This window comes from Podarcis melisellensis (genome assembly GCF_964234715.1).
Source record: "Podarcis melisellensis genome assembly, chromosome: 2".
Taxonomy (NCBI): Eukaryota; Metazoa; Chordata; class Lepidosauria; order Squamata; family Lacertidae; genus Podarcis; species Podarcis melisellensis.
This window is the reverse complement of record NC_138529.1, coordinates 60771725-60797710: the sequence shown is the minus strand read 5'-3', so window position 1 is coordinate 60797710 and position 25986 is coordinate 60771725. Positions and strand designations below refer to the sequence as shown.

The 25986-nt window shown below is 43.2% G+C and overlaps 1 protein-coding gene across 4 annotated transcripts in view; it reads left to right on the top strand.

The window, feature by feature from the left end:
- The window catches only part of FLT4 (fms related receptor tyrosine kinase 4), an 88020-nt gene that overhangs the window by 27474 nt on the left and 34560 nt on the right, over positions 1-25986 (top strand). For all 4 annotated transcript variants that reach the window (XM_081900842.1, XM_081900840.1, XM_081900839.1 and 1 more), the window contains exons 2-10: positions 2112-2208; positions 6610-6884; positions 13612-13724; positions 15040-15202; positions 16453-16592; positions 18490-18661; positions 19513-19630; positions 21066-21220; positions 24097-24259. In XM_081900842.1, coding sequence (XP_081756968.1) covers positions 2112-2208; positions 6610-6884; positions 13612-13724; positions 15040-15202; positions 16453-16592; positions 18490-18661; positions 19513-19630; positions 21066-21220; positions 24097-24259 — 1396 coding nt within the window. The remainder of the gene's footprint in view (positions 1-2111; positions 2209-6609; positions 6885-13611; positions 13725-15039; positions 15203-16452; positions 16593-18489; positions 18662-19512; positions 19631-21065; positions 21221-24096; positions 24260-25986) is intronic.

Sequence of the window (25986 nt, the reverse complement as noted above, 5' to 3'; positions counted from 1 at the left end):
AGGCCTCTGTAGTAGCTATGTTACCAGCACAACTATGTATCTGACAAGTGTCCAGGTACTTGTATGCCAAGGCCGATGGTTGACCTATCAGAGCGCTGATCTGACTCAGATCTGCCGAGCATCATGTGCTTTCAGAGCATTCATTGGCCCCTCTGGACCTACCTATGCCCACTGTGGGAAATGAACAGTGGAGGTGCTATAACTTCCACTTGTTGCATCTGGGTCCTTGTCAACTGCTGTAAAGTTTTCCAAATGGAGGGAATCTGAGCATTGTCTAAAATATAGCCCACCCTAGCAATAGGGTGATGCGTGTTCCCTCCACCGCCACCCTTCCTTCTGGAAGTTTCTTCACACTTTAGAAATCATGGTTCTAAATTTTGTGAGCAAAGTGGGGCAGGGGGGAAGCCACAATAAGAAACTTGAGAGTGGGATGTGACGGATCCACCCCCATCCTGCCATTCTGTATTGCTGCTGTGGCTCCTGTCGCTCCCATTATTACTCCTATTACTCCGGCCGCTACTACAGGAAAAGCATGGTTGGGAGACAAGCATGTCCGGCAGAGATAGAAGCTCGAGACTGCTGATGCCAGCCCAGTTTCTAAAGATATACCTAGTCAAATGACCACAGTCTGTGTGGCTTCTTGGCAGGAAGGAAATGTAAAACAATTAAAAGGAGCAAGGATGTCTACACAAAACTAGGTTTTGGACAGGTCATTCTTATGACCTGGGTGCTGCCGTGCACGTTTCTCCGCCGCCTGTGGGAAACTGCTCCCCTAATGCCTTTTCTCTTCTGATTCCCTGGTATTCCTCTTACCTGCTTTCCCAGATTCTAATTTAGCCTGGGGGAGCATGCCCTTTCTCTTCCTGATTGCCCTCCCCCTCAGCATCCCACTGTTGTTGTAAGCATATAAGATGAAGCAGCTAAGGAATGCAAATATTTTAAGTTCCTCTGGCCATGGTGTTCCTGAAAAACAAATACTGTTTTACTTATGAAGCACCATGTATATAGATGTTCGAAGTGTGATTTATTTCTTATCATTTATTAATACTGTAAGGGGATATTGCACTGCTTAACTCATTCATTAAAGTTGCAGTCAAAAGTGTTACTGGGATATGAATCAACATAAGTTCAAGTGCTTACAGATATTTTCTCCTTTTGTAAAAGAGAATGTGTGAATTTAAGGTGACAGATCTTTCCTGCTTTTGCAGGATGCCCGTAACCAGTAGACTGAAACCCGTGAAGCAAATCTTGATATACTACTACTAAGTGTTTCCTCCAACGTTAATTTATTTTCTATTTATAAAACACTTTTAAAAAACCACCTCTTTAAGTTTTGTGCAGCCTAAGGGCTTATCCACACTTACCTTTCCTCTGCTCTTTCCAGACACAATCTGCGCTTTAAAGCTCTGTGTCTGAGCACCCTTGTGGTTTTTTTGCTCTGCAGTTTCCCCCTCCCACTCTTAAAAACTCAGTCAGAGCAAATGCAATCCAAATGGACATTTGCTCCAGTTGAGCACTAAAGAGTAGGTTTGGGGTAGAGATGGGAAGGCCTGGGGTGGGGAAGAAAAATTGGGGGGAGGGGACCAGTCCCTCCCTTTTCCGCCCAAAGCCATTTTTTCCTCCCAGTTTGGAAAAAAACAAGGAGCAAACCTGGTTTTCCAGGTTTTTCCCCGGCCGTCCCTTCTCTAGTTTGGGGCAAAAAACAAAAACAAAACACACAGACACTGATCTTTTAAGTGTGGACCTGTGCCTGGAAATAGCAGGTTGTTGTTGTTTAGTCATTTAGTCGTGTCCGACTCTTCGTGACCCCATGGACCAGAGCACGCCAAGCACTCCTGTCTTCCACTGCCTCCCGAAGTTTGGTCAAAGGTAAGTGTGGATAAGCCCTAAAAAAGAACAATGTATAATTACAACACTGAAACAAAAACAAAAACACAACCTAAAACCTATAAAACAACAATAGAAAAACACATATAGAAGTGAATAAAATTAGACAAACCTGAAATATCAAACGTAGTTAGCTCATGATGGATGATTGATAGAACTACTAGAGTAGATAATAATGAGTGACTGTTGTTCTGTACTATGAACTTGTTTCTTTCTCTCCCTAGATCTAGTGAGTGGCTATTCTATGACCCCACCCACACTGAGCATCACAGAAGAAGAATACGTGATCAACGCTAAGGACACACTGAATATTACTTGCAGGTAAGATTAAAAGAACAGTGCCTTTCACAGTTGCCAGCTGTTGTGCCAAAGATTCTGAAAGACCTTTCAAAGACACTCAGTGGGAAACCTCTTTCTGGTTTCTGGACTGGTAGAAAAGCTGAACTTAAGTTGACTGGTTTGAATACAGTGGTGCCCCGCAAGACAAATGCCTTGCAAGACGGAAAACCCGCTAGATGAAAGGGTTTTCCGTTTTGGAGGCGCTTCGCAAAACGAATTTCCCTATGGGCTTGCTTCGCAAGACGAAAATGTCTTGCGAGTTCCTGCAGGTTTTTCCCTCTCCCCCCCCCTTTTCTAAGCAGCTAAGCCGCTTATCAGCTGATCCGCTAAGCTGATAAGCCGCTAAAAGCCGCTAAACTGCTAATAGCACTAATCCGCTAAGCTGTCAATGGGCTTGCTTCGCAAGACGAAAAAACCGCTATACGAAGAGCCTCACGGAACGGATTAATTTTGTCTTGCGAGGCACCACTGTACTTGGGACAGAATTGTGGCTTTCCATTTGTGATGGAGGAATACTGGGTCAGGGCAGCCAAGAACTGTCAATCATAGCCTATTATACAATCAGGGGGAACACTATACATTATGATCACAACCTCCACATTTACTGATTACAGACACTTGAGGGCTTATAGTAATATTTGACCAATGGATTTTAGTAGGCTTTCAAGAAAATGCATGGAATTAGTATTATTTTCACCTGAGCTCCAAAATTCAAAAAAGCAACAACAAAAGCAAGTTCGAGGGCATATATTATCAATGGCTGAGTGCCAAAGAACATTGCAACTCACTCTGCATGCTGAAAGAGTCTTGAACAGCCCACATAGCAATTCGCTTTGGAAATGAAAAGGGCTTTCAAAAGCGTGTAATCATGACAAAGAGCAATCGCATCTTAGTATTGCATGCTTTCCACCAGTTTACTTGGAAGGAACAGGAATTAGGTTTGTAGGTCTTTGCTGTGGCAGGCAACCATGCAGCCAGGACCTAAAAATTAGTGCCCGTTCAAGCATGCAGAGGCAATGTGGTCATGTAGCTGCACTTTCCACAGATTCCTTCTACCTAAAGCCTGTGTTGCCTGTTCTTTTCTTCCCCAGGAAACCCTGATCTGCACCTTGAAAAATGTAGCATAGTTTAGTATGGTTGAGTGCACATCTCCAACCTACTATGTACCCACTTACCTTTTTGCACATATGCCCTTATCCTAAGCCTGTTGGGTAAAACCCTTCCTTCATTGCCTCCTCCCAAGGACAGAGCAGCAACTATGCTAAGGTTATATCTTTATTTATCTGACAGAGGCTTACAGGGAGCAGGAAAGTGTCTTATTTCCAGTCTGAACTCTTATGTGCAAAGCTGCCCTTGCCAAAGCAAAGAGGCTGATCTGTTCTTTGAGTTGGCCAAGGGAATCTTCCCAAAAAGCAGTTAACTCTGTTTTGAGCCAGCTCATCTTTAAATCCCAAGGGGGATATGACCAGAAACCTGCCTCATGCTAGGATGAAAACAGCAGGAAGGAAGTATTCCTATCTCCTGCTTCCAGACCACATATTCAATGCAACTTAAAGCTGGTCAACAGATCACTGGAAAAGAATGGGGCCCATATCCTTCATCAATAGCATGGCTATCCTGCCCACCAACACTTACCTCCCCCAAAGTTCAGCTTCCACATTTTTCATTAACTTTCAATGATGTGGAAGAGCCATAGCTCAGTGGTAGAGCTCATGCATTGCATGTAGAAGTTCAGTCTCTGGTGCCTCAACCCCACAGACTAAGATCCCTGCAAACCCTGCTTGTTCTGTCTGGGTGATTTGAAAGCAAACAGCGCGGACAATGGCTCAGGGTTGTGTGGACACAGTTGATCAGTGCTTCCTGCAAACAGTGCTTTCAGTAGGGAGCTGCATCTCTTTACTTGCTCCACATCTAAATGTTGTATATGATGTCAAGCTGTAGGGCACATGGGGAAAATAGCCTTGTGGGCGAAATGGTTTCACCAAGAAGGAGATTTACCATATCATTCTTGCTTACCTAGTGCCGTCATCTCCACTACCTTCTCCCTGCAACAGCTGCTTAATTTGAATCAAATTCCTACTTGTTCAGACGTCTTTAATCTTGCCCAGCTATGCCTCAGAGTCTCTGCTCTGGAGCATAGACCATCCTGAATGGACATGGTTCACATTAGTGAGAGCCGGGGGAGTTGAAATGCAGAAATATGCAACATGTCGGCCGTGGGGGGAAACATGATTGGGAGGATGCTCGGAGGAGCCAGTAGGAGATTTCTGAAATAAAACATAATTATTTCAAATGAGTATGAAGCAAACGCTCTCCTCAGATTTCACTGGTGAATTGGAGATAGATTTGTTTGTCCATGTTGTAACTCAAAGAAGAATGTTCTGGCTGTTGCTTGTGAGCAGCATTTAAATTTACCTTAACCATCCCAACTTTCTTTGCAAACCTCTGAAGTTTTTGCCTGTTTGCACATGTAATATGATACTGGTTTTCATTTACTAAGTAGCAGTAGAATATGCACAGTACACCAACTGCTAGTTCCTGTCCAAACGTTGAATCCAGAATGACTGGATATTCCCCATTCTATTTTGTTATCATCCTGACCTTGATTCCACTCCACATGCCTCACACTTTTACTTGGAGAATTTATACAAATTAGTTTTATAACTTGAACATGTTCAGTTTTCTGTGCTCTTTGGGGTACCATATATCTCCAACATGTCCTGTGCTAGTTATTGATGTGAAGAAACTTACATGTGCATTGATTATACCACAGCATGAAAAGGAGTCTCAATGCGATTGTATACTTGCATAGCGATTTCAACTATGAATATGAGCATTGATAAAACCACAGTGCAAAAAGGAATCTGGATGTGTTCAAGTAATCACATCAGGATTCCTTTTTGTGGTATGATTTCATCAGTGTCTGCACATTGGCAACTAATAAACGGGGCAGGGGGTTATGTTGAAGTGAAAACTGTAACAATGCACAGCCATTGAAAGTCCAGGAAAAAACCCCCAGAAAATTAATCACTAACTCATCAGTGCAGCTCTGCCAACATGATTAGGTAATCTGGAACCCTGGAGAAAAATCTCTGGAGAAATTCATATGAGGATAACTTCACAAGCATCCCTAGATTAAACAAAAAGATTTAAAACAAATTCCTACATAAACATGCCTTGGGCAGCTTCATTATAGAGAGGATATAAAAGATGCATGCAATTCTTATTCAAGAACTGAGAAGTAGAGCATATGGAAACTGACAGCTGAGCTCCAATAAGAGATGCATAAGAAGCTGGTACTACCAGGCCTTACTTTGTACAACATGGATAAAGCAAGTACCTAATCAGTCAGCATTCAGACAGAAGTGTGAACTTCTGCTATCTGCAGTTTGATAATATGACTGTACAGTGGAGTCTTGTAATTGCCACAATAGAAAAGAGGGAATATGAACACACACACACACACACACACACACACACACACACACAGAGTCCAGCAAAGATAAGCAGTAGCCAAATATAATTAGTGGCATGAAATAACAGGATGGGCCTGCCTTGCAAAAGTGCCTGGAGGAATTTGCTGTTGTGGATTGTCAGTTTTCCAAACTATCAGCATCTCTAGAAGCTGGGAGCCTTTAACTGGGATACTTCTGTGAGTTGGATGACACAAGGACTGTCAGCCTTCGTAATCAGACGAATGTAGTGACCACCACTTTCCCTCTTCCTCTCAGATGATGAGTGGTCCTTGCTTGTGACATCTCACTGTACTTTGGGAATGCTCACCCACCTTCAGGGTCCAGTACAGCTGCAAGGGCAGGCCCACTCTCCTTCTCCAGCTCTAAGTTGGGAGACAGGCTTAACCCTGGAAGTGCTGGACTGTGGAGAAGCTTGCAAAGCAATGAGACATCTTGCAGCTCTGCAATTCTCTCCATGGTGGCATTACATTTGTGACACTTTTTGGGAAAAACAACAACCATATTTGCTGTTTTTATAGTAATAAATAATAATTAATGCTGAGAATCATGCACTAAATATTTCTCACTTCTACATGCTTAGTGTGCTAGATAGAAAGGGTCAAGCTTTCTGCACAGGTGAGACGTTGTCACACTTAGGCTGTGTACACCCTCCTATTTACTCTTCATCCAGTGTGCTCCTACCACTGATTTGGAAAGCAGCGTACATAGGACATGTTAGCCACAATCCACATCTATCTTGTGGATTCTATGATTCTGTATTAGAGGAGGAATGCAGCCGAATCCCTTAATTTGCAATGTGGACATTAGAAATGGAGTAGTAAAGGAATTTTAGAATGCCATACCTATTATAGAAGGCCATAGTATCACATCTAATTCTGCTTCCGTTATTCCTTTTGTTCTGGTGAAGAGGGCAGCACCCCCTGGAGTGGTCGTGGCCTGGAGGCCAAGAGGACACCGTCCAGATTGGGAAGGAGAGCGATTCAGTGGTGTTGGTGAGTCTCGACGGTGTCCAAACAGTCAAGGAAGAGGATTGTGAGGGCACTGACACAAAGCCCTACTGCAAGGTCTTGACACTGACAGGGACTCAGGCTAACGACACGGGCTACTACCGCTGTTACTACAAGTACATCAATGCCAAAATCGAGGGCACCACTGCAGTCAGCACCTATGTATTTGTGAGAGGTAAGAGGGTAAAAGACCTGCACAGCCAAAACAGATTGAACTCCAGGTGGAAGAACATATTGGCCAAACTGCATTACAGCCTTAAAAATAATAATTTTTTTTTCTAATTAAAACTCTGTATTACATGGCAGGTTGCTTAAGGAAAAGCTACTTGGAGTTAAAATCATTGTGAAGAGACAGAGGTTACACTGTTCTCTGAAAGGGAAAGGTTATTGCAGTTTCAAATGATGTAAGATTGATGTGCCCATGTGCAATTTTGCCTGCCTGCCTCTATCCTGACTTACTCTATCATGGCATGGCAGTCAATTTGCAGCGTTGTTACTGAGTTCCTACATCATGCTGTTAAGGCTTCTCTGTTATCTAGGTCAGTAGTTTCAGACCCAGGGTGCCCACTTTTAACCTAAACATGCATTTGGAGACCCAATTCTCCCCCCCTTTTTTTCCTTGTGCCATATATTTGCATGGCGGTATTGCTGCTGTTTCAGCCCACATTGGATCAGGCCACAACCCAGTCGTGGTCCCCAACCACCAATTGAAACCAAGGATTTAGGTGGCTTGGAATTACATTAAATATACATAGTTGCATATGTTGTTCTGGAAGGGCACCACCTGTACCTTTGTGCATCAGATAGAAGGGCAGTGTTAAAAGAGGCTGCAATTGCAGCTATCCAACCTATTTGCAGCAAAACTGTGTGTATGTTTACCTGAAAACTGTGTGTATGTGTATGTTTACCTGAAAGAGCAGGAATTCTACATCATGACTGAAACTCCATGCTGCCTATGCAGACACACCGTGTTTATTGCTTTATTGTGTAGAAGACATTGAGAGGGCTGGGGAAGACTGCTCTAGACTACTCAGATGTTGCCTGTGCCCTGGGCATAAGGAATGGTGGGGGTGCACAGCACATGGTGATAGAGGCTGAGGACATACATGAAATAGGTTTTTTTGTTTAGGTTTCTATGGTGAAATCGCTTTGAGTTGTTTTAGTGATTCATAAATGGAATGAAATAAATACTTGAATAATAAGAAGGGGGAACCCCAGAGTATATAGAGGAATCTGTAAGAGAAATTTGATGTTTCCCCATTCCCACCAGTTCTGAGGTGGCAAAGGTTCCTCCCGCCGTCCATCTCTAGCACCTGGTCATCCTTCAGGTCTGCAAATGCTTCTCTGTATTCTGGTTTCCTCTATCATCTGCATAACAATGGTTAAATCCAGGGGAGTTGAAGAGGGGTGTCAAGTCTTCTGCTGAGAACAAATCAGTATTCATCCTCTTGTGTGGGATTTCTGATTATAGGCTCTGACTAGGGGATTCAATTACACTGGTGCCTGGGGTGAATGTTTCTGTCAGGCTGGAATGCAGGAATTTTTAGTTCAATGGCACCCTAGAACCACAGCAGTGGCCTTGTCTAGGCTTTTTTGGTTGTTGTTTTTTTAAAGAGAGAAATTAAATCAATTGTTTAGAAGGGAAGGGTGAAACGCAGGAGCTGTTTTGAATAAAACTGAAGCAGAGAAGGATGAAAAACTGTGGTGCTAGAGTTAGAGAGAGTGTAGGAGGTAGAGATTCTCTTTTCCCCAATCACATATTATTTTGCCTCTGGCACCTGAATCATAATTTGTGCGTGATATAGCTGGATCTTCCAAACTCCCTAGATTTTTGCCAGTTAATGAAGTCATGATGTGCTACATTTTCTGCTTTTAAAAGTGTTAAAATTATCCGTTGAGTATGTCCTGTCAGTCAAGCATAATTTTAGATTAAAATTAGGAAAGATTGTGCACTAGGGGTAAAAATTCTAGACTCTCTTGTTCATATAGACCTCACTAGTGCTTTGTGATTTTTGTGACTGTGAGGACATATTAATTATCTAGATTTCTTTAAAACACAGAGGCTGTAGGATTCTGAGGACACTTTCTAAAGCATTCCATTTATCCAAAAAACAAATCCTAACCTTTCGTCCCCATTCACCAACTCTGTTTGTATGATCAAAAGTGGTTAGGTAATCTATGTTTTTATGTATTATATGTTTCGTTTTTCGTTTTTCTTTTTTTTTCTTTCTTTCTTGGCTGTGTAAGTATGTTTGTGATATGTATGTATTTTAAAAAGCAATAAAAAATATTTTTTAAAAAAAGTGGTTAGGTAATGTAACTTGAAGGAGCAATCCTAATACCCAGACGGGTTTTGCTGTGCTAGCTCTTGACTGGTTCAGCAGAGAGGTCCAGATTAGACCCCTTACCCCTTCCCCACACAGGAATGTCCCTTTCTAAGGGTTTACACTGACTACCACCAACTGCTTTTAGTGAGTGCAGTGGGGAACCAGTGGGTGGACTAGAGTTTGCTCTCCCCCCCTCACGCCAAATGAAGAGGCATATCTTCCACTCTGGGGCAGTGGATTGCATGTTTGGATTGCATGTTTGGATTGTTCTGCCATCTACCTAGTAAACTTGGGGATGAGTTTCAAAATGAGATATAATAATTCTAAAGCACAAAAATGCATTCATCTGGTTTGTGATAGCTAAGTGAAGAGCAAGCATGTGCTGTGCAGAGTGCTGTGGTGAGCCGGTCATCTCTATCTGTTTCAACACAGATTGGCAAGCACCAGAAAAAAATGGCAATGCAGTATTACGATTACATCTCGGTGCCAAAAATCTGCCTGTACAAGCAGTAATGAGAAATTAAAGGCCACTTCTAGTTCTATAGTTCTGGTGGTTACAATTATCAAAAAGAAGATAGACGTCATCTGTGAGGTCACTAGGCAGGGTGGGGGAACCTGTTGGACTCCAACTCCCATCAGACTCAGCCAGCATGGCTAGTGATTTTGGGAGTTGTGGTCCAACAACATTCAGAGGGCCAGCAGTTTGCCCAGCTTTGCTGTAAGGGGAACCTGTGCATTCTCTGTCACTTCTCCACTCCAAATCACTCTCCTAACTTCTTTCCCCCTGCACACTTCCAATTGCCTGTTCCCCCTGGCAAACTTGTATTTGGAACTGCAAAGAGAAGGAGATAGAAAGTGCCTGCATGGGCAATTTGGAACAAAGAAGGAATGAGCGAGAAGGGGAAAAAACCCTAAGCCTTGCCTGGTCTCTTCTCCAAATTCCCACCCTCAGTGCTGCTTTTCTTTATAAAGTAAACAACAGTATATTAATACAGCTTATTGACACTTATCTGATTTTTCTTTTTCACAACAATCCATTCATGGGTGGTCTTAATTTTTGCTATACTTTGGGATCAGAGTATCTGACCAAAATTTGCTGGGAATCGCAACCACATGGTAGGCTCCCATGCTGCTCAGACCAACTTTCCTTGCCAGCGTCATTGACCTCAGAGGAAGGCAATGGTGTTGGTACTCAGGTGACTCCCTCTGTATGAATGTTGAAACATGGAGCACCATGGGAACCAGGAATGCAGAAGTGGCCCTGATGCCATTCCAGCATTGGCCCTTGAAATTATACGATGTGATAAGCTGATGGACAGAGTCTTCATGCTGCACTGGCCCCCAGTCCTTGCCCCACACCTCAGCCCCCAAACTCAAAGCCACACTTTAGCTTTCTCCTCCATAATAATGTTCATCATTGCTTCTTCTCACGTGCATAAATGCATGCATACATCATTTCTTTCTCATAAGCATGTCCTCCACAAACTTACATGTGTCCCATCCCCCTGTAACTGTCCGCCCTTCAAATACTTAGAAAACAGGGAGTCAGTGTTCAAAGAGAAATTGCAATTGCTTTTGGGTTATGTGGATATTAGTGTAGATTATGGACTTTGGATATTCAGAATCCAGTCTAAATATAATATGGGCAATTAATAGTGAGCCCCTGTGGTTTGCCAGCTGAGCAACTGTTGCTGGTATTTTAAAATAAATCATTCTCCGATAACAAACTCAAAATAACAATAGCCAGAGGCATTAGAAGTTTGGCAGGAATTTCCCCTCATGAATGTTAGTTCTCTCTTAATCTAATCTGCCCTTGGTCTTTGCTATGAACATCTGTGGCTGCTCTTCAAATACATCCTGGAGGAATATTTATATAAAAACACAGAGATGGAATAAAATCCAAAACCTCTAGTCAGGAGCACTTAGCAGCAAAGAAGCTGATGTACAACACTGCCCATGAAAATATGTCTCAATCATGACCTCGTGCTACAATTGTAGGATGGTGAAATGGGTTTCTTCTCTCAGTTTAGAGCTAACTTGCTCTTTGCTAGCATACCGGGGGCCTAAGTTGGAGATTTGTGTATATGTTACAAACTTCTGAAGAACAGTGGGAGGCAGCGTGGTTAGAATGTCAGACTAGGATCAGGAAGACCTGAGTTCAAAACCTCATTCATTATACGTAGAGTCTTGGGCCAGCTGCTATCTCTCAACCTAACCTCCCTCACAGGGTTGTTGTGAGGATAAGAAGTGGGGCAGGAAGACCAGTGTATGCTGGCCTGAGCTTCTTAGTGGAAGGTTATAAATGTAATAAGTACATAAACTGTGGTCTGATATCTGAGTTGTCAAAGGGATGGGGAATGGTACATTTATTGTCACTCACCTCATAGGATAGCTTCCGCAATCTGCATCATGTCTCTAACCCTAACCCTAACCCTAACCTTAAATTTCCCTTTCTTTCTCCAACTTCTTAAGGATGTCATTGTTACAAAGGCAAGAAGTGTCTTCCTCCAAGTGCTTGCTACCAAGTTTATACTTGTTTTATCTCTACATTTAAGGGTTGTGGCTCAGGGGGTAGAAGATCAGCTTATTGAGCTAGGTAGACCAATGGTCTGACTTGTTATATAAGGCTGTTTCCTATGTTCCTACACACTGAACAGCCATTTTAAAAATATTCAGACAAATGACCATTTTTCCTGTGTGAGAGTGAGAGAGAGAGAGGATATAATCAACCACTACAACAAGTTTTATTATACTATCACAGACCCAGTACAAGCAAATTAAAATGCCAAAATCATACAGTTTCTAATATTCACTGATTTAAAATACTGTATATGGTACGATGAAAACAAATCAAGATACCAAGTAAACTGACACAATCCCTTTATGGTTCTATGCAGCAGAAAAGAGAGATCTTCCATTCCAAATTGTTTCATTACATTATTTTGTTTGTGTTAGCCAATAAATAGCCCAAATACCATTCACAGGTACTTCCTGGGTATTTTAGTAGCATATCATTAGTATATCATTCATTCTGCTCATCTCTATGAGAATATAATGATGATAGCAGCTAGGACCTTAAAAGCGTCTGAGGCCTGAGTCCAGCACTCTCTCTGCCTTTAGGGGCAATGCTAGAGCACCGCATGGACACCCACACAGTTGTCATGCATAGGTGGGGAGCTTCACTGTAGCCTGTGAGTGACAGACATTTTTAAAAAACCACCGTCCATTTTTTCTTCTGCCTTTTAAAGCCAAAGTTGTAATCTGGAGTCCACACTGACACTGGATATGACTGTGTGGGTTAAAGAAGATTGCCAGCCTCTCCACGCATGTGGAGAAGGTTCTCTGAAGCTTTCTTTGTGTCTTCATTTTAGCATTCGAATTTGTGGTTTTTTAATTGGAATTTGGGGAATAGGGGTTTTGTTGTTTCTACTAATGCTAAGCTCATGGCCACAACAATGGATTTGTATAGATCAGCCTTAACTACAGGAATTCTGCAAGGAAATCTGGCCACATGAAATCCAAGTTGCCATTCAGCTATCGTATGGCTTGCTCCCCCCGCCTCCTTATTCCGTTTTCTAAAATTCTACACTGCAGGATAATCTATTAATTCCAAATATACTGAAAAAGAAAGGAGCAATAAAAATTTCTTGAATGCTTCTGTGGGGAAAAGAGTTTTCTCTTAATGTCAAGAAAGACAATAAGCAGGAGCATTCTAAGCTTGGCTGCTGATAAATTGGATTGACAAAACAGACATGAAAGGCAGTTGGCCTACTTTCCTGATTCATTTTATTGTTCTGCAAGTCAGGGCATGAAAATTGCTGAGTTATGAAGCTAAAAAGATTGGGGAAAGGCATTATTCATGCTAAAGAGATTAGCAGTAGTACCCATATTCAGACTTATACTTAACTAATTTCCATCCTGTCCTTTCTCTGAGGGGCTCATAAAGGTATATATGGGGCTGTCCTATTCTGTCCTCTCAAAAACCCTATATATGTTATTCTGCGATAGACACTTTGGTTGAGCAGAGATTTGAATCCAGATCTCCCCCTTTCAAATCAAGCACTCTGTCCATTATAACTCACATCTGAAGTGATTACTAGGACATACGACCACAGAGCACTGAATTCAAAATAAGAATTAAGCAGACAACTTAAATTAACAAAAAACAGCTAAACATATTATAGCTACACACAGGTCTGCTGCCTGAGTTAATGGCAGTTTCCTAAAGTTTACTATGATTCCCTTTGCTTTCTGGGTGCCCTATCGTTGTTGTTGATCATGGTGATGATTAAATGAACTGGTAACCTAAGGTTGTAATCCTATACCCTTTTTGCCTGGGAGTAACTACCACTGAAATAAGTGGTACTTATTTTTGAGTAGGCATGTACTGTATGGATTTGCACAATAAGACTGTTCATACATTTCCCATCTCATATTTGAGCCTGACTCAGTACAATGTCCTGCAGATTTTAGCTAACTTTATTTAAAAAAAAAAAAAAAGCAGCAAGGGGAAAAAATAACTACAGTATATTTTCCTTGTTTTCTCCAATTCTGCGGCTCTTCTTTCATTCTCAGATTATGAGCGGCCATTTATCAATAAACCAGAGGCTCTTCTTATCTACAAGAAGGAGAATATCTGGGTCCCATGCCTGGTATCTATTCCAGACCTTAACATCACTTTGCTCTCGGTAAGAAATCTCCCTGCGGGATGACTCAGGAATCTGCCTTATTTCAGTGTGAAGGGGAACAGAGAAAACACCTGGGGGTGTGTATGTGTGAAAGAAAAACAGAAAAGAAAGAAACCCACTAAAGGTGTTGTCCTTGCAAATCTGGATGAAATCCCTGGATGTAACCCCTGTGGATGTTTCCCAGTAACAGTTGTGGTTCCCCCATTTTGGATTCCCTTGCAGTGCTGATTTCAGAGTCCCTTCAGATTGCTCTGAAACAGCCGTCCTCCAACTCTCATCAGCTCCAGCCAGTATGGCAAATGGTCAGGGGGAGGATGGGAACTGCAGTCCCAACAACATTACAGATTACCCATTCCCACTCTACAGTGTTAATGATCTTCTCTGAAGAGATACTCCAGCATTATAATATATTATAATCTGGAGAAGGAAGTGGAACTCCTAGGGAGGGGAGGAAAACATTTCATATATATATTCAGTTATCTCTAAGGCTTCATTTTCTGGCACACCAGCATCAATTTATGTAGTTCTCCTTTTCTGGGGGTCGTACTCCACTTTCTGCAGGCTGTGAGAACCATTTCACATGCATTGTTCCATCAAGTATACACTTTTCTGGGAGATGCATCCAATCATAGCCCCTGATGTTTGTTCCTGTATGATGCATGTTTTTGAAAATACATCTTTGCTTACATTTTACAGTTTTACAACCTATTTGGTGCATACCCAAATATAGCATGCGAAGCAGCCCTTTGCTAAAATGCATAAGCTGCAATCTTTTAAAGGGTTTCCCAGTTCTTAACAATGCTTGAAATACTATAAGAGTCCTGGGAAACTATGGAAAGGACCAGCACATTGTTTCATTTGCTGCTGTATTTACACTTCTCATGAAATGCAAAAAGAAACATTAGTCCTGGAAGGCCAGAACCAATTTCCATTACCTGAGGGAAATGGCAGCCTGTGCACAATGTAACCTCACCAGTGTCGTAAATTCACTCTTTGCTTCACTCCTTCACTCTTTGGGGAAGCTGTCCTCTCAGCCATTTTTCTTGCCTCTTCCTCTCCTAGAATGGCAATAGTTGCATGACCAAAGCTTCATTGGATTTATCTTGGGGGTGTCAGTAGACACCACCCCCCTCAAAATAACCCACAGGGTCACATACTGTAACAGAAAGCTCTCTATAAGTTTGGAGGGATTTCCCCACCCCCATCAGGTGTGAAATATTGGAACTAGTCTTGAATAGCTCTTCAAAGAAATGGAGGATGCAGTAGTAATGATATCACCCTGCACGTCTCTTAAAAATAATTTATCTGTTTCTAGACAACCTCTCCCATATATCCGGACGGGAAGAACATTCTTTGGGACAACAAAAAAGGAATGCTGGTCCCCACTCACCTGATCAAGGACTCCTTGTTTGTTGAGTGCGAAACTTTCATTGATATGAAGCCCCGCAAATCAAGTTTCTTCCTTGTCCACATTGCAGGTGAATTTTGGAACAGAGTCAGTCACTGTGACAATCGACCTCTTAAAAGTGCTCAGGCAGTACGACAACCATTTTTCACACATGAGGCTTCCAGCCATTCTTGCTGCAGTCCCTTTGTAATGTGATTATGAAACCTGCTATGACCAGAAGGCTTGTTTTGTATTATAAATCCCTCTGGTTTGCCTGCTACATCATCAACAAACAGATTCAATTGTCATGTCCATGGCTTCAAGCCATGATTGAAGGATTGATTTAGAAGGTGAAGAAGGCTCCAGGCACAGGCTCCAGGTGCTGGTTCTGGACCTAATCACCCAGACAATCGCCTCCAGTTCCCTCTGAGCCATAGGCCCCTACAGCAGCACAACTGTCCTTACTCTTAAGGGCTTATTAGTCTCCATGCCTGGCCAAGATGCCACTAGATGTGGATAGGCATTGGCTGAGTAGTGTATCACTCCAGGAACAGGGACTGTCCCTTTAAACTTCTCCATCCATCTCAGTGAGGGCAGAACCCGGCAACCAAGCCAAAAGTAGGAGACTTGGATGGGTTTCAGGCATCATCAGAACAAGTAGTCACTGCGGAGCTGTCTGAGGTGCTGCCACTCGAACATGACCTCCCCCTGCCCGTAAGTCTGATAGATGCACATTTGTGCCTAAGTACAATTGTGAAAATGCTAAATCTTACATGTTAAAATCCAAAACACACATGCATTCACAATCTTGGGAACAGGCAGCCGGTGGCATCAGAGAACATTTCAGAATAAGGTAGGATGACGTGAAATGAAATTAAAGTTTAAAAATAAGGAAGCAAAATAAGCAATGTCTGGGTGCAAATAAACCCTCACATTCTATCTGTTCTATCTACAATGGCAGTCATCGTTACCCCTTCAAATGGGCACATATTCCTTGTTCAAAATGCACTTTTTGATATGGCACACCCTCATTCCTATTCCCTGCATATATCTTTTATTATTCTGTAGGATGTCAATTGACAGTTGAATAAGGAAGTAATCAACAAACTTTTAAGGCAGGAGGTTTGACCATCCAGAACCACAGTAGTTTGATAACACAGACAAATGGCTACAGAATTAAGCAAATATATGGTGGGGGGCATCTTAGACCAATGAGCCTGTGTTGTGTGGTTTGATTTTATTTTTTTTATAAATTTGTTACAATTTTGTAGCAAGAGTTCTGTCCCCCCCCCCCAAGGAAAAACTGTATTTGTTTAAGTAGTTGCCTTACTTTTACACCAGGGAATGAACTTTATGACATCCAGTTGTTTCCAAGGAAGGCCATGGAGCTTCTAGTGGGAGAAAAACTATATCTCAACTGTACAGTATGGGCTGAGTTTAATTCGGGAGTTGATTTCCAGTGGGATTACCCTGCGAAACAGGTAGGAATTGACATTATCCTAGTCAGTTTTTGCTTCTATGAGTGGTTTGTGTGCACTATTTTTAATTTTGGATCCATGGAGTGGAAGCAGAACACACACACACACACACACACACACACTCCAATTCATGCATAGTTGACAAACCTAATTATACTGGTATAGTCACATCTGATGTTCCTTGTACTCTCTGCCTTGTTACTTGCATCCTTCCTTTCCCCCTAAATTTACTCCTTGCAGAGAAAAAATGAAATAGCAATGCCTTCCTGAGTACATGCCAATTCAATCCAGTTTGGGGCATGTTTGCGTTCACAATATCCCTGACACCTCCATCACTGTTGGGATGGGCTGCAGCTCTCTGGCAGAGCATCTGCTGTGCATGCAGAAGATCTGTGGCATCTCTAGGTAGAGCTGTGAATTTTCCCCTCCCTGAAACCCTGAAGAGATGCTGTCCGTCAGTGTAGACAGTACTGAGCTGGAGGAATCAATGGTTCTAACTCAGTGAAAGGCAGCTTTCTGTGTCACAACAGCCCTACTCATATGTTTAATAGAATGGGCGTAGAGAAAGACGTGTTTGCCAGCCCTGCCCCAAAGGTTGCTGTCGCCGTAGGCTCCATCCCCAACATTTCTGGGACATTTTGCTGAGCAGGCTAAATGAGATCAAAGGTTTACCAAGGAAGATGTAGAGGGAGGCTCCCGTGCAGGAGTTTCTTTGGGGAAGCAAGCTAGGGTGATAGAAAAAGGAGACTTGCCTCCTCCAAGTCACAGTGAGAGTCTTTGCTCCCCTATTGACCCACCCTGTAGACTTGCCTATGCTCGTCTTCATCGCTCCTTTTTCTTCTTGACTCCTTATCTGGGAGGTAAATTATTATTATTATTATTATTATTATTATTATTATTATTATTATTATTTATTTATTTGTACCCCGCTCATCTGGCTGGGTTTCCCCAGCCACTCTGGGCAGCTTCCAACAAAGACCAAAAATAAAATAAAATGTTACACATTAAAAATCTCCCTGAACAGGGCTGCCTTCAGAAGTCTTCTGAATGTCAGGTAATTGTTTATCTCTTTGACATCTGATGGGAGGGCGTTCCACAGGGCGGGTGCCACTACCGAGAAGGCCCTCTGCCTGGTTCCCTGTAGCTTTGCTTCTCACAATGAGGGAACTGCCAGAAGGCCCTCGGCGCTGGACCTCAGTGTCCGGGCAGAACGATGGGGGTGGAGACACTCCTTCAGGTATACTGGGTCAAGGCCGTTTAGGGGTTTAAAGGTCAACACCAACACATTGGATTATGCTTGGAAATGTACTGGGAGCCAATGTAGGTCTTTCAAGACCATTCTTATGTGGTCTCGGCGGCCGTCCCCAGTCACCATATGTGTTTGCAGAGGTGTTCGCACTTCACATCCACACAATTATGCAACACCTTATATGTCTGGAAGTTCTTCTATGCATGTACAAAATATCCCTCCACACAGCAAGCTAAAGTGTTAGGGGAAAACTTTTTAGCCTAAAACTCTCCTTGAAATGGTGGTTTTCCTATACACAAAGAATCCTCTTGTATGAAGGAACATCCAGTCATCTGAGCTCCCTTGCTAGCTGATGTGGTTTAGCCCAGATACAAGTTTACTTTACCAGCTGGGATTAGGTTTTTGACTACTCTGTCATTCCCCTTTTAAATCAGCCTTCTCCAACCTGGTGCCCTCTGGGTATTGTTTGACTACAACTTCCAACATCCCTGACTGTTTGTCTTCCAGCTGGGGTTGGTGTGAGTAGTCCAAAGTACCAGGAGGGCACCAGGTTGGGGAAGCCTGCTGCGGTGGGGAGGGTCTACTCCAAGCTTTATATTTCCTAATATCTTATATGTTTATTCTTTTCCTTCTGTTGCCTTCTTCTGGCAGATGAACCGGAAAGTCACAGAACTGCCTGAGAGGCGCTCCCAGCAGACACACACTGAACTTTCCAGCATCTTGATCATCCAAAATGTGAGCCTACAAGACCTGGGAAAATATACATGCAAGGCTAGCAATGGGGAGCAAGACTTGAAGGAGAGCATAGATGTCATCGTACATGGTAAAAACAATTAACTCAGGATAAGAAAACCTTGTAGGTGCTTCTGGTGTGTTAGCATGGTGGCAAACAGTTTAAAGGCAGCTGGTGTCTTTGTGAAACAGTGGAGATCAGACATGATAAAGGAAGCAGTGGAGAACTTCCTGTGAAGACTGCCTTTTGTCCTCTGTTCCCTGCCATATGAAAGTGTGTGTGTGTGTGTGTGTAAGTGTGTAAGAAAGAGGGAGAGAAATGTTCCTGCTAGACAACAGCAAAGGATACTGTATGTTCCCAGGAGTAACCTGACATGATTCTGAGTTAAGTCATGCTGGTACTGATACCAAACTCCATATTATCACTGAGATGTCAGAACAGATGTTTCCTTTCTCTCTAAGGACTGCCGTTTTTATAGCAGCTGAAACTGTCCACTTGCCCTCCTTATGCCTATGTCATTCTATAGGTAGTAACTATAAACTAACCACCACCCATACAATGAAAACTTTTACTTGAGCTGAAAAGTTCTGGCAAAGGTAGCGGTAAGGGTTAGTTAAAATATCCATCCGATGCAAGGTTATTTGCAGGATAAGGAATGGTAGCATTGTCAATGTTTAAGAAAGACAGGTCCCTGTACCTTCACAGAGCAAACTGTGAATCAGTGTGAACAACTGTTCTCATGTCTGCACAAACGCATGGATACACAGATTCAGTATCTAATGGGCATCTGTGCATACGTGATGTTTATTTCCAAGCAGTGCATACTTCTACTATGTGTATGGATTAATGCTATCTAATCTCTGCTGTAGCTCCAGCATGCTCATCTCACAGCTTTCACCCTGCTTTCTTCTTCTTCTCTCTTATCTGTCTGGTTTTCACAGAGAAACCCTTCATCAATGTGGAGTGGAGGAAGGGTCCAGTGATTGAAGCAACAGCAGGAGATGAAATGGTGAAGCTGCCGGTGAAAGTGGTTGCCTACCCCCAGCCTGAGTTCCAGTGGTAATGCACTCCCCCTCTTAGCATATGGGCTTAGCAGGCTTCAGGGCTGACCTTTGTAGAGAACAGGAAAAGAGGAGGAGAAAGGCCCCTGTCTTGCTGAAATCGATTTTGTGAGAGGAGTGACACTGCCCTCCCACACGGCTTGAGGGTTCTGATTTGGAGGTCTGTTTCAAAACCTGAGCGATTCTTCTTGACTGCCGTGATCCTTAAGCTTGACTCATTACCCACCATTTTAACATTGTATAGCAAAGCAGGCTATTCTTTTAACCGGAGACATAAAAATTCTTCCTCGTCTTTTCTCCAGAGTTCTGGCAGACGTTAGAGGCAGGGAGAAACAATCTTTCTCATCATTCGCTTTGTTGGCAAATGCACGCCACACAAACACACAAATGTTCTCCACCCACACACAAGTGCTGTCTCACATTCCCTGTGGCTATGTAAACACCTGTTAACACTTTCAGAAAGCTGAGGCCCTCCTGACTAAGGGAAAGTCGTGGAATCTGGTACTGAGGTGGCAAGTGTTTGGGTCTAGACTTGCACCTCAGTCCCAGTCAGAGGGGATAATAGCTGAACTCCCTGGGGGTGCCACATATATCCTGATCTCATTCTGATCAGCCAGTGGATTCCATCTCTCACAAACTCACTTCATTCTGTCATATCAGCTTGTGCTGTGTGTAAAATTATAAGTAGTATAAGCCCTTCACTTCAGCCCCTTGCTCAGCTATGTAGCAATGACTTGCCATAAATGGCACTTTTGCAAGATACCACAAGGCAGTGAAGTGTCATTTCATAAGGGCAGGACACGCCTGTCATTTTAAATTTCTCTCCTTTTTTTCCTCTCCCTTTTTTCCAATCTCATAGTCAGTTCTCCATACTTCCATTTCAGTTTACAATTTTAAAAAAAATTCTCATGAAAATTTATCAGAATTTTAGTACGCACTTCTCATATGTACATTTTTACAATTTTACCTATTAAAGACAATTTTGCAAGTGATTTTCCGTAACATTTTTGGATGTTATCTTCACTAATGTATGTATTTTTAAATGCACATATTTACCCTTGCATATACATTTTTTAAAAACATTATTTGGTTTGATAATGCATTGCAAAATTTGGAGAAGTGTGGATTTTGAGGAAAAGCTGTTTTTTGGGATCTTGTATTGTTTTGAGAAATGCAAATTAAGTAATTTGACATTACATTGCAAACCTAATTTCCCCTGCATTTTATACATCTGAATTTTGCCTTGGGTGGTTGTCAGTGTTTTCCCTTTGGCCAGAAAACGCAGCAAGCTTTTCCTGGAAGGGGAGGAATTCGTGAGAGGCCTCCCTTTGAGGAAGTGCCTCCTGCCATGGACTGAAGCCCTGTGACTGCCTTTTGGGAGGAACGTGCTAATCCACACACACCTCTCTCTTTCTCTCTCTGCTTCTGCCCAGGTTTAAGGATGGAAGGTTAATTTCCAACAGGCAGTCTCAATATTCCCTGCAGATCAAGGATGTGGCAGAGCAGAACTCTGGCTCCTACACGTTGGTTCTGAAGAACGGGCCGGCTGGACTGGAGAAGAGCATCAGTCTGCAGCTGGTGGTCAACGGTAAGGAGGTTGGACTAATGGGAGAGGAATGTCCTGAAACCCTGTGCAGTTCGACAGGTGTTTCTACCTGATGTCATTTGGACTTCTGTGGTTGTTTATTTTAACAAGTCCGTGCTATAGAGGATGGAGGCCATAGTCCTTTGCCCCTCACCCCTGGCCCCAGTCCAAATTGGCCCCATGTGCACCCTATTCACAATGGGAGGGGAGCTGTCATTGGCAAGAGGGGAGCTGGCTCTGTCTGGGAACATGGCAAGGGCAAAAGGGTTGGAACCCTTCTTCTCCCCACACAAGGCTGAACAATGAGGATGAGATTGCATCTAGAATGACTCCTTATCGGTTTGTATTATCTTTCCCTCTCTGGGATTTCTCAGTCCTTTCAGATCAGAAAGTTATAAAATGAATGCCATTGGGTCAATGGGTTTTTTTAAATAATAAAATAAAATAAAATATGACGAGTAGGGCAAAGAAAGGGTGTCAGGTTTGGAATGGGGGGACCCTCTGTTCAAATACCGTTTCCTACTGCACATAATGGCAGCAGATCCATGTCTCAGGATTTGATTGCCACCAAAATCCCTATATAAAAAGGTTTAGTGCAGGCAGGTGGGAGAAACTGAAATCTTCTCCCACCTCCATGTTCCCACCCTCACTGACACTGCATTCTAAACAAAGTTCTCTTTCATTAGGGCTTTGTTACTATTGCCAAGGAAAGGCTAAAAGGTAATTTGGAGGTGGGGAAAAGAATTTCACTTCTCCCCCCCCCTGCACATTAAATCCCCCCTCCCCGCCCTTCTCTGCTTTGTAGGGATTCAGCACCACCAGTCTGGGTCACATTTTATTTGGCCAGGGGTAGGCAACCTAAGGCCTAGCGGCTGGATGCGGCCCAATTGCCTTCTCAATCTGGCCCGTGGATGGTCCGGGAACCAGCATGTTTTTACATGAGTAGAATGTGTCCTTTTATTTATTTACCTGGGTTATTTGTGCGGCATAGGAATTCGTTCATTTTTTTTTCAAAATATAGTCTGGCCCACAACATGGTCTGAGGGACAGGGGACTGGCCCATGGCTGGAAAAGGTTGCTGACCCCTGTATTTGGCCCTCAATAGCAGCAGACAGAAGAGTGAAATGTGGGAGGGGTATGAGGAGTAAAATTGGGGGGGGGGTCTCATTCAGGCTACCAAAGGATCTGCAGTCTTCTGACTCCATGAGGTCAATGCACAATAAAGAATTGCAATAAGCGAGTTTTCCTGGAGCTAGTCCAGCATCCATAACATGCCTGGCAGTCACATCACTGTAGTGTTTATAGAGGAAGAAAATAACTTCCCAGTGTTTTAAATTAGGATTGAGCAGAAGGTAGATTGGGATCTAATGGCAGACCTTTGGATGATTTGCAGTAGATCAGCAAGGGCTTCTGATTCCCAGCTGTCTAACAATAGCAACAGTTTAAACTCTGCACACCCTCACCCCCATGCACCAAATTAGTTGAAAAAGAACACCAGGAGCAGGATTCTCCTAACAATCCCTGTCAGCAGAAGCCCTGAACAAGGACTTTTGCCTGTGCAATGGGACTTCCCCACCTCTCCTCCCACCCACCATGAACTTGGTTCAGAGGGGGCTGGAGAACTCCAAGAACAGCACACTGAGGGAGAAGAGGGGGGTCATTCGGCAAGCTGAATTGCTTGCACACTTGGAAGTCTATAATAGTGCAGTATTGAATTCCACCCAATGAATGGGTGTTTTGTGTGAAGGACTTGTGAGCTTGGTTATGGGAACTGCTCATTCATTCCTAGACTGAGCATGTGCTCAGAGGCTCCTTGTTCCTTAATTCTGAACTTACATCCACGTACCTGATCCACTAATTTGCACCTGGTTCTGGTTGGTGGTCCTTGAAGTTGTAGTAGAAAACAAAGTAGATCTCGCAAGCCTGACGCCCACCCAGCCGTACTCTAAATGCACCCATAACTTAAGCTCAGGTTATTTTATCCATTGCATTTAGTAGATAATTTCTTAAATGAGAGGTGTGCCAGGTAATTGTACATTACCTGCTGGTAGTTCAGCATTTGCTTGCTCTCCTGTAACAGTTGCCCTCAAGCAATGATGTGTAAGAGCTGTTCAACAGTGGAATTTGCTGCCAAGTGTGGTGGAGTCTCCTTCTTTGGAGGTCTTTAAGCAGAGGCTTGACAACCATATGTCAGGAGTGCTCTGATGGTGTTTCCTGCTTGGCAGGGGGTTGGACTCGATGGCCCTTGTGGTCTCTTCCAATTCTATGATTCTATGATTCTATGAAAGCAATGACTTCCAACAGGGGCAGGGAAAGACCAACGTACACTGCCTCCATAGTGCTATCCTGCTTAATAGAAGGCAGCACCAGCATTGGCCTGTGGGGTGGGGTGGAGCTGCAGATCCACCCTCACAATGCCAGCATCACTTACATTGCACCTTACCTGTATGGAACCTCCCCACCCCTTCCCCACTCTCGCCTGGTAAGCAGCAACAACCTTGCTGCTGGGAAGCTAGTGTTGCAGCTCCACCCCACTGGGTGAGATGCTTTTGGACAGAACACGGCACTGGTGAGGTTGAGGGTATACAGGAGCACCAGCTGAACCAATCAGGTGATCCCACCCTGACCTTGCTGCCCCACTCCAGCCCTGCCCAGGTAAGCTGCAGTGACATCAGTGCTGCTGGGACCTAGAGCAATTCTAAGGGAGAGGAAGGAGTATAATTACTACTACTACACAGCAGCAACACGAGGTTGGGAGGGGAGGGAGAAGATTGACGGAGATAGTGTGGGTGATTATTGGCAGAGAGAGCAGCAGAGGCAACCATCCCAGAACAGTTATTACTTACAAGGCTGATACATCAACATTCTTCTTATTTCAGTTCCTCCACAAATCCATGAGAAAGAAGCAACTTCACCCAACATCTATTCCCGTAAAAGCCGACAGGTGCTCACCTGCACTGTGTATGGCATCCCAGCACCAGAGAAGATCCAGTGGCAGTGGAGGCCTTGGACACCCTGCCCAATGTTCTCCCGTCACAATCTGTAAGTGACTGGCCTCCTTTGATCTTTGCCGTGTTCTTGATGCTGCAGCAAGGGAGGAAGACCTCGGCATGTTTCTTCATGCAAATGCATATGAGATGGTCACCGCAAGAGGGTCACTAGGGATGTGCATTGGATGAATGCCAAAGCGGGCTACTTCGGACAGATTTCAGGCATCTCCGAGCTAAAGTGGTATCCCTTCAGTATGCCCCAAACCGAAGTGGGATTTGGGGCACTTCAGTTATTTGGATATTTAAAATGTTGCTGGTTATGTTGTAGAGGTGTCCCTAGGAAAGTATGCCATTTTCATAATAAAATAGTTGCCCACAAAACCAGAGGGAGAGAAGCAAATCCCTTTTAGTTCTTCCCATTCTCAAAAAGCACCCAGCACAAAAAACATTTTGTATTTGGGCAGGTTTCTTACAAAGAGGGGGCTGTCTGGTGTATGCCATTTGCATACAGATTGCATACAAAATAAGAGGGGAGCTTAAATGATTTCTTTTTTGACCATCCTAAAATGGAAAAGCCTGCCCTTGCAGGAAAACCACTATGGCTAGATTAAAAAGTGCCAGAGTACATCCTCTCAGAAAAGGCAAACAAGAGAGCAAATTTCATACACTTCTGCCAAAAGGTAAAATAATTGTAGACAATTCTGGTTTTGTTTTTAAAGGTGCCTAGTACAAAAACTAATGGAACTATTTGGCAGGCTTTATCCACTAAGCCTTGAAATTTAATGCAAGTCCATTAAAAACGAAACTGTTTTTTGTTTTCCTATTTGTTCCTTGCAAATTTGGATTTGGACCCAAATCAAAATGGGTAGCCTCCGTGTTGCTGTTGCTAACTGTTGCTGTTGCTGTTGCTGCTGCTGCTGCTGCTGCTGCTGCTGCTGCTGCTGCTGTTACTTGCCTACCCTTCACTTTAAGGTGCCAGGACAGGCTACAACAATTAAAACACAATGTTAAAAATGGATTAAAACAACTTACAGTAACAGAAATGAAGCCATTTGTGTGCAGTGGCTTCTTGCACTTACAGGACAATATTTCTCCACACTGCCTTTTGGAGAACATTTGTAGTGGCATGGAGAGTGGTGTGAGTACCTGTCCATTTGAAGGGCATGCCATAAATAATGTTGGCCAGGAGCTAAATGCAGCCTGTTCCTTCACTTTAAAACCTATGAATAAGACCTAATTCAAATGTCATAATAAGCTGTTATTTTCACCTTGATCTCAGAGAGGTATTATTGTCCAGCATCTGTAGGTGAAAGTACAAATGGTGGTCCTTGTTGCAAGAGCATCAGTTTTTTATTCATATGAGTGGAGCAGACAATGAGGTTTACCCTCCTGCCTGTATCTTCTAGACCCAAGAGAGGGGGCTATTCATTTGGCCCACAAAATTCTCCCTCCTTATGGGTGTGAAACCTGACTACTGGAAAAGAGATTCCATGCTTCTCTAGCAACTAATTGTGCCATGGGGGTGCATTTTAGATTTCTCATGGAGCAACACAAAGGAGCAGGGGTTTAGACAGGGTTTTCTTCTGGTGTTGAGTATGTAAAAATGTTGCTGATTACTCCTGCAGAGAATTATCCTACTAGTGCTTTTTCTTTGATTTCTCTGGCCACTGAGGACTGAACTATTGGCTTAGGTCCAAACTAGGCATGCCATGGGAGATTCAAGAACTGGATGTCTCATTTTTCCAAATAAAAACAAGCAGCTACAGAGGGCTCATATTT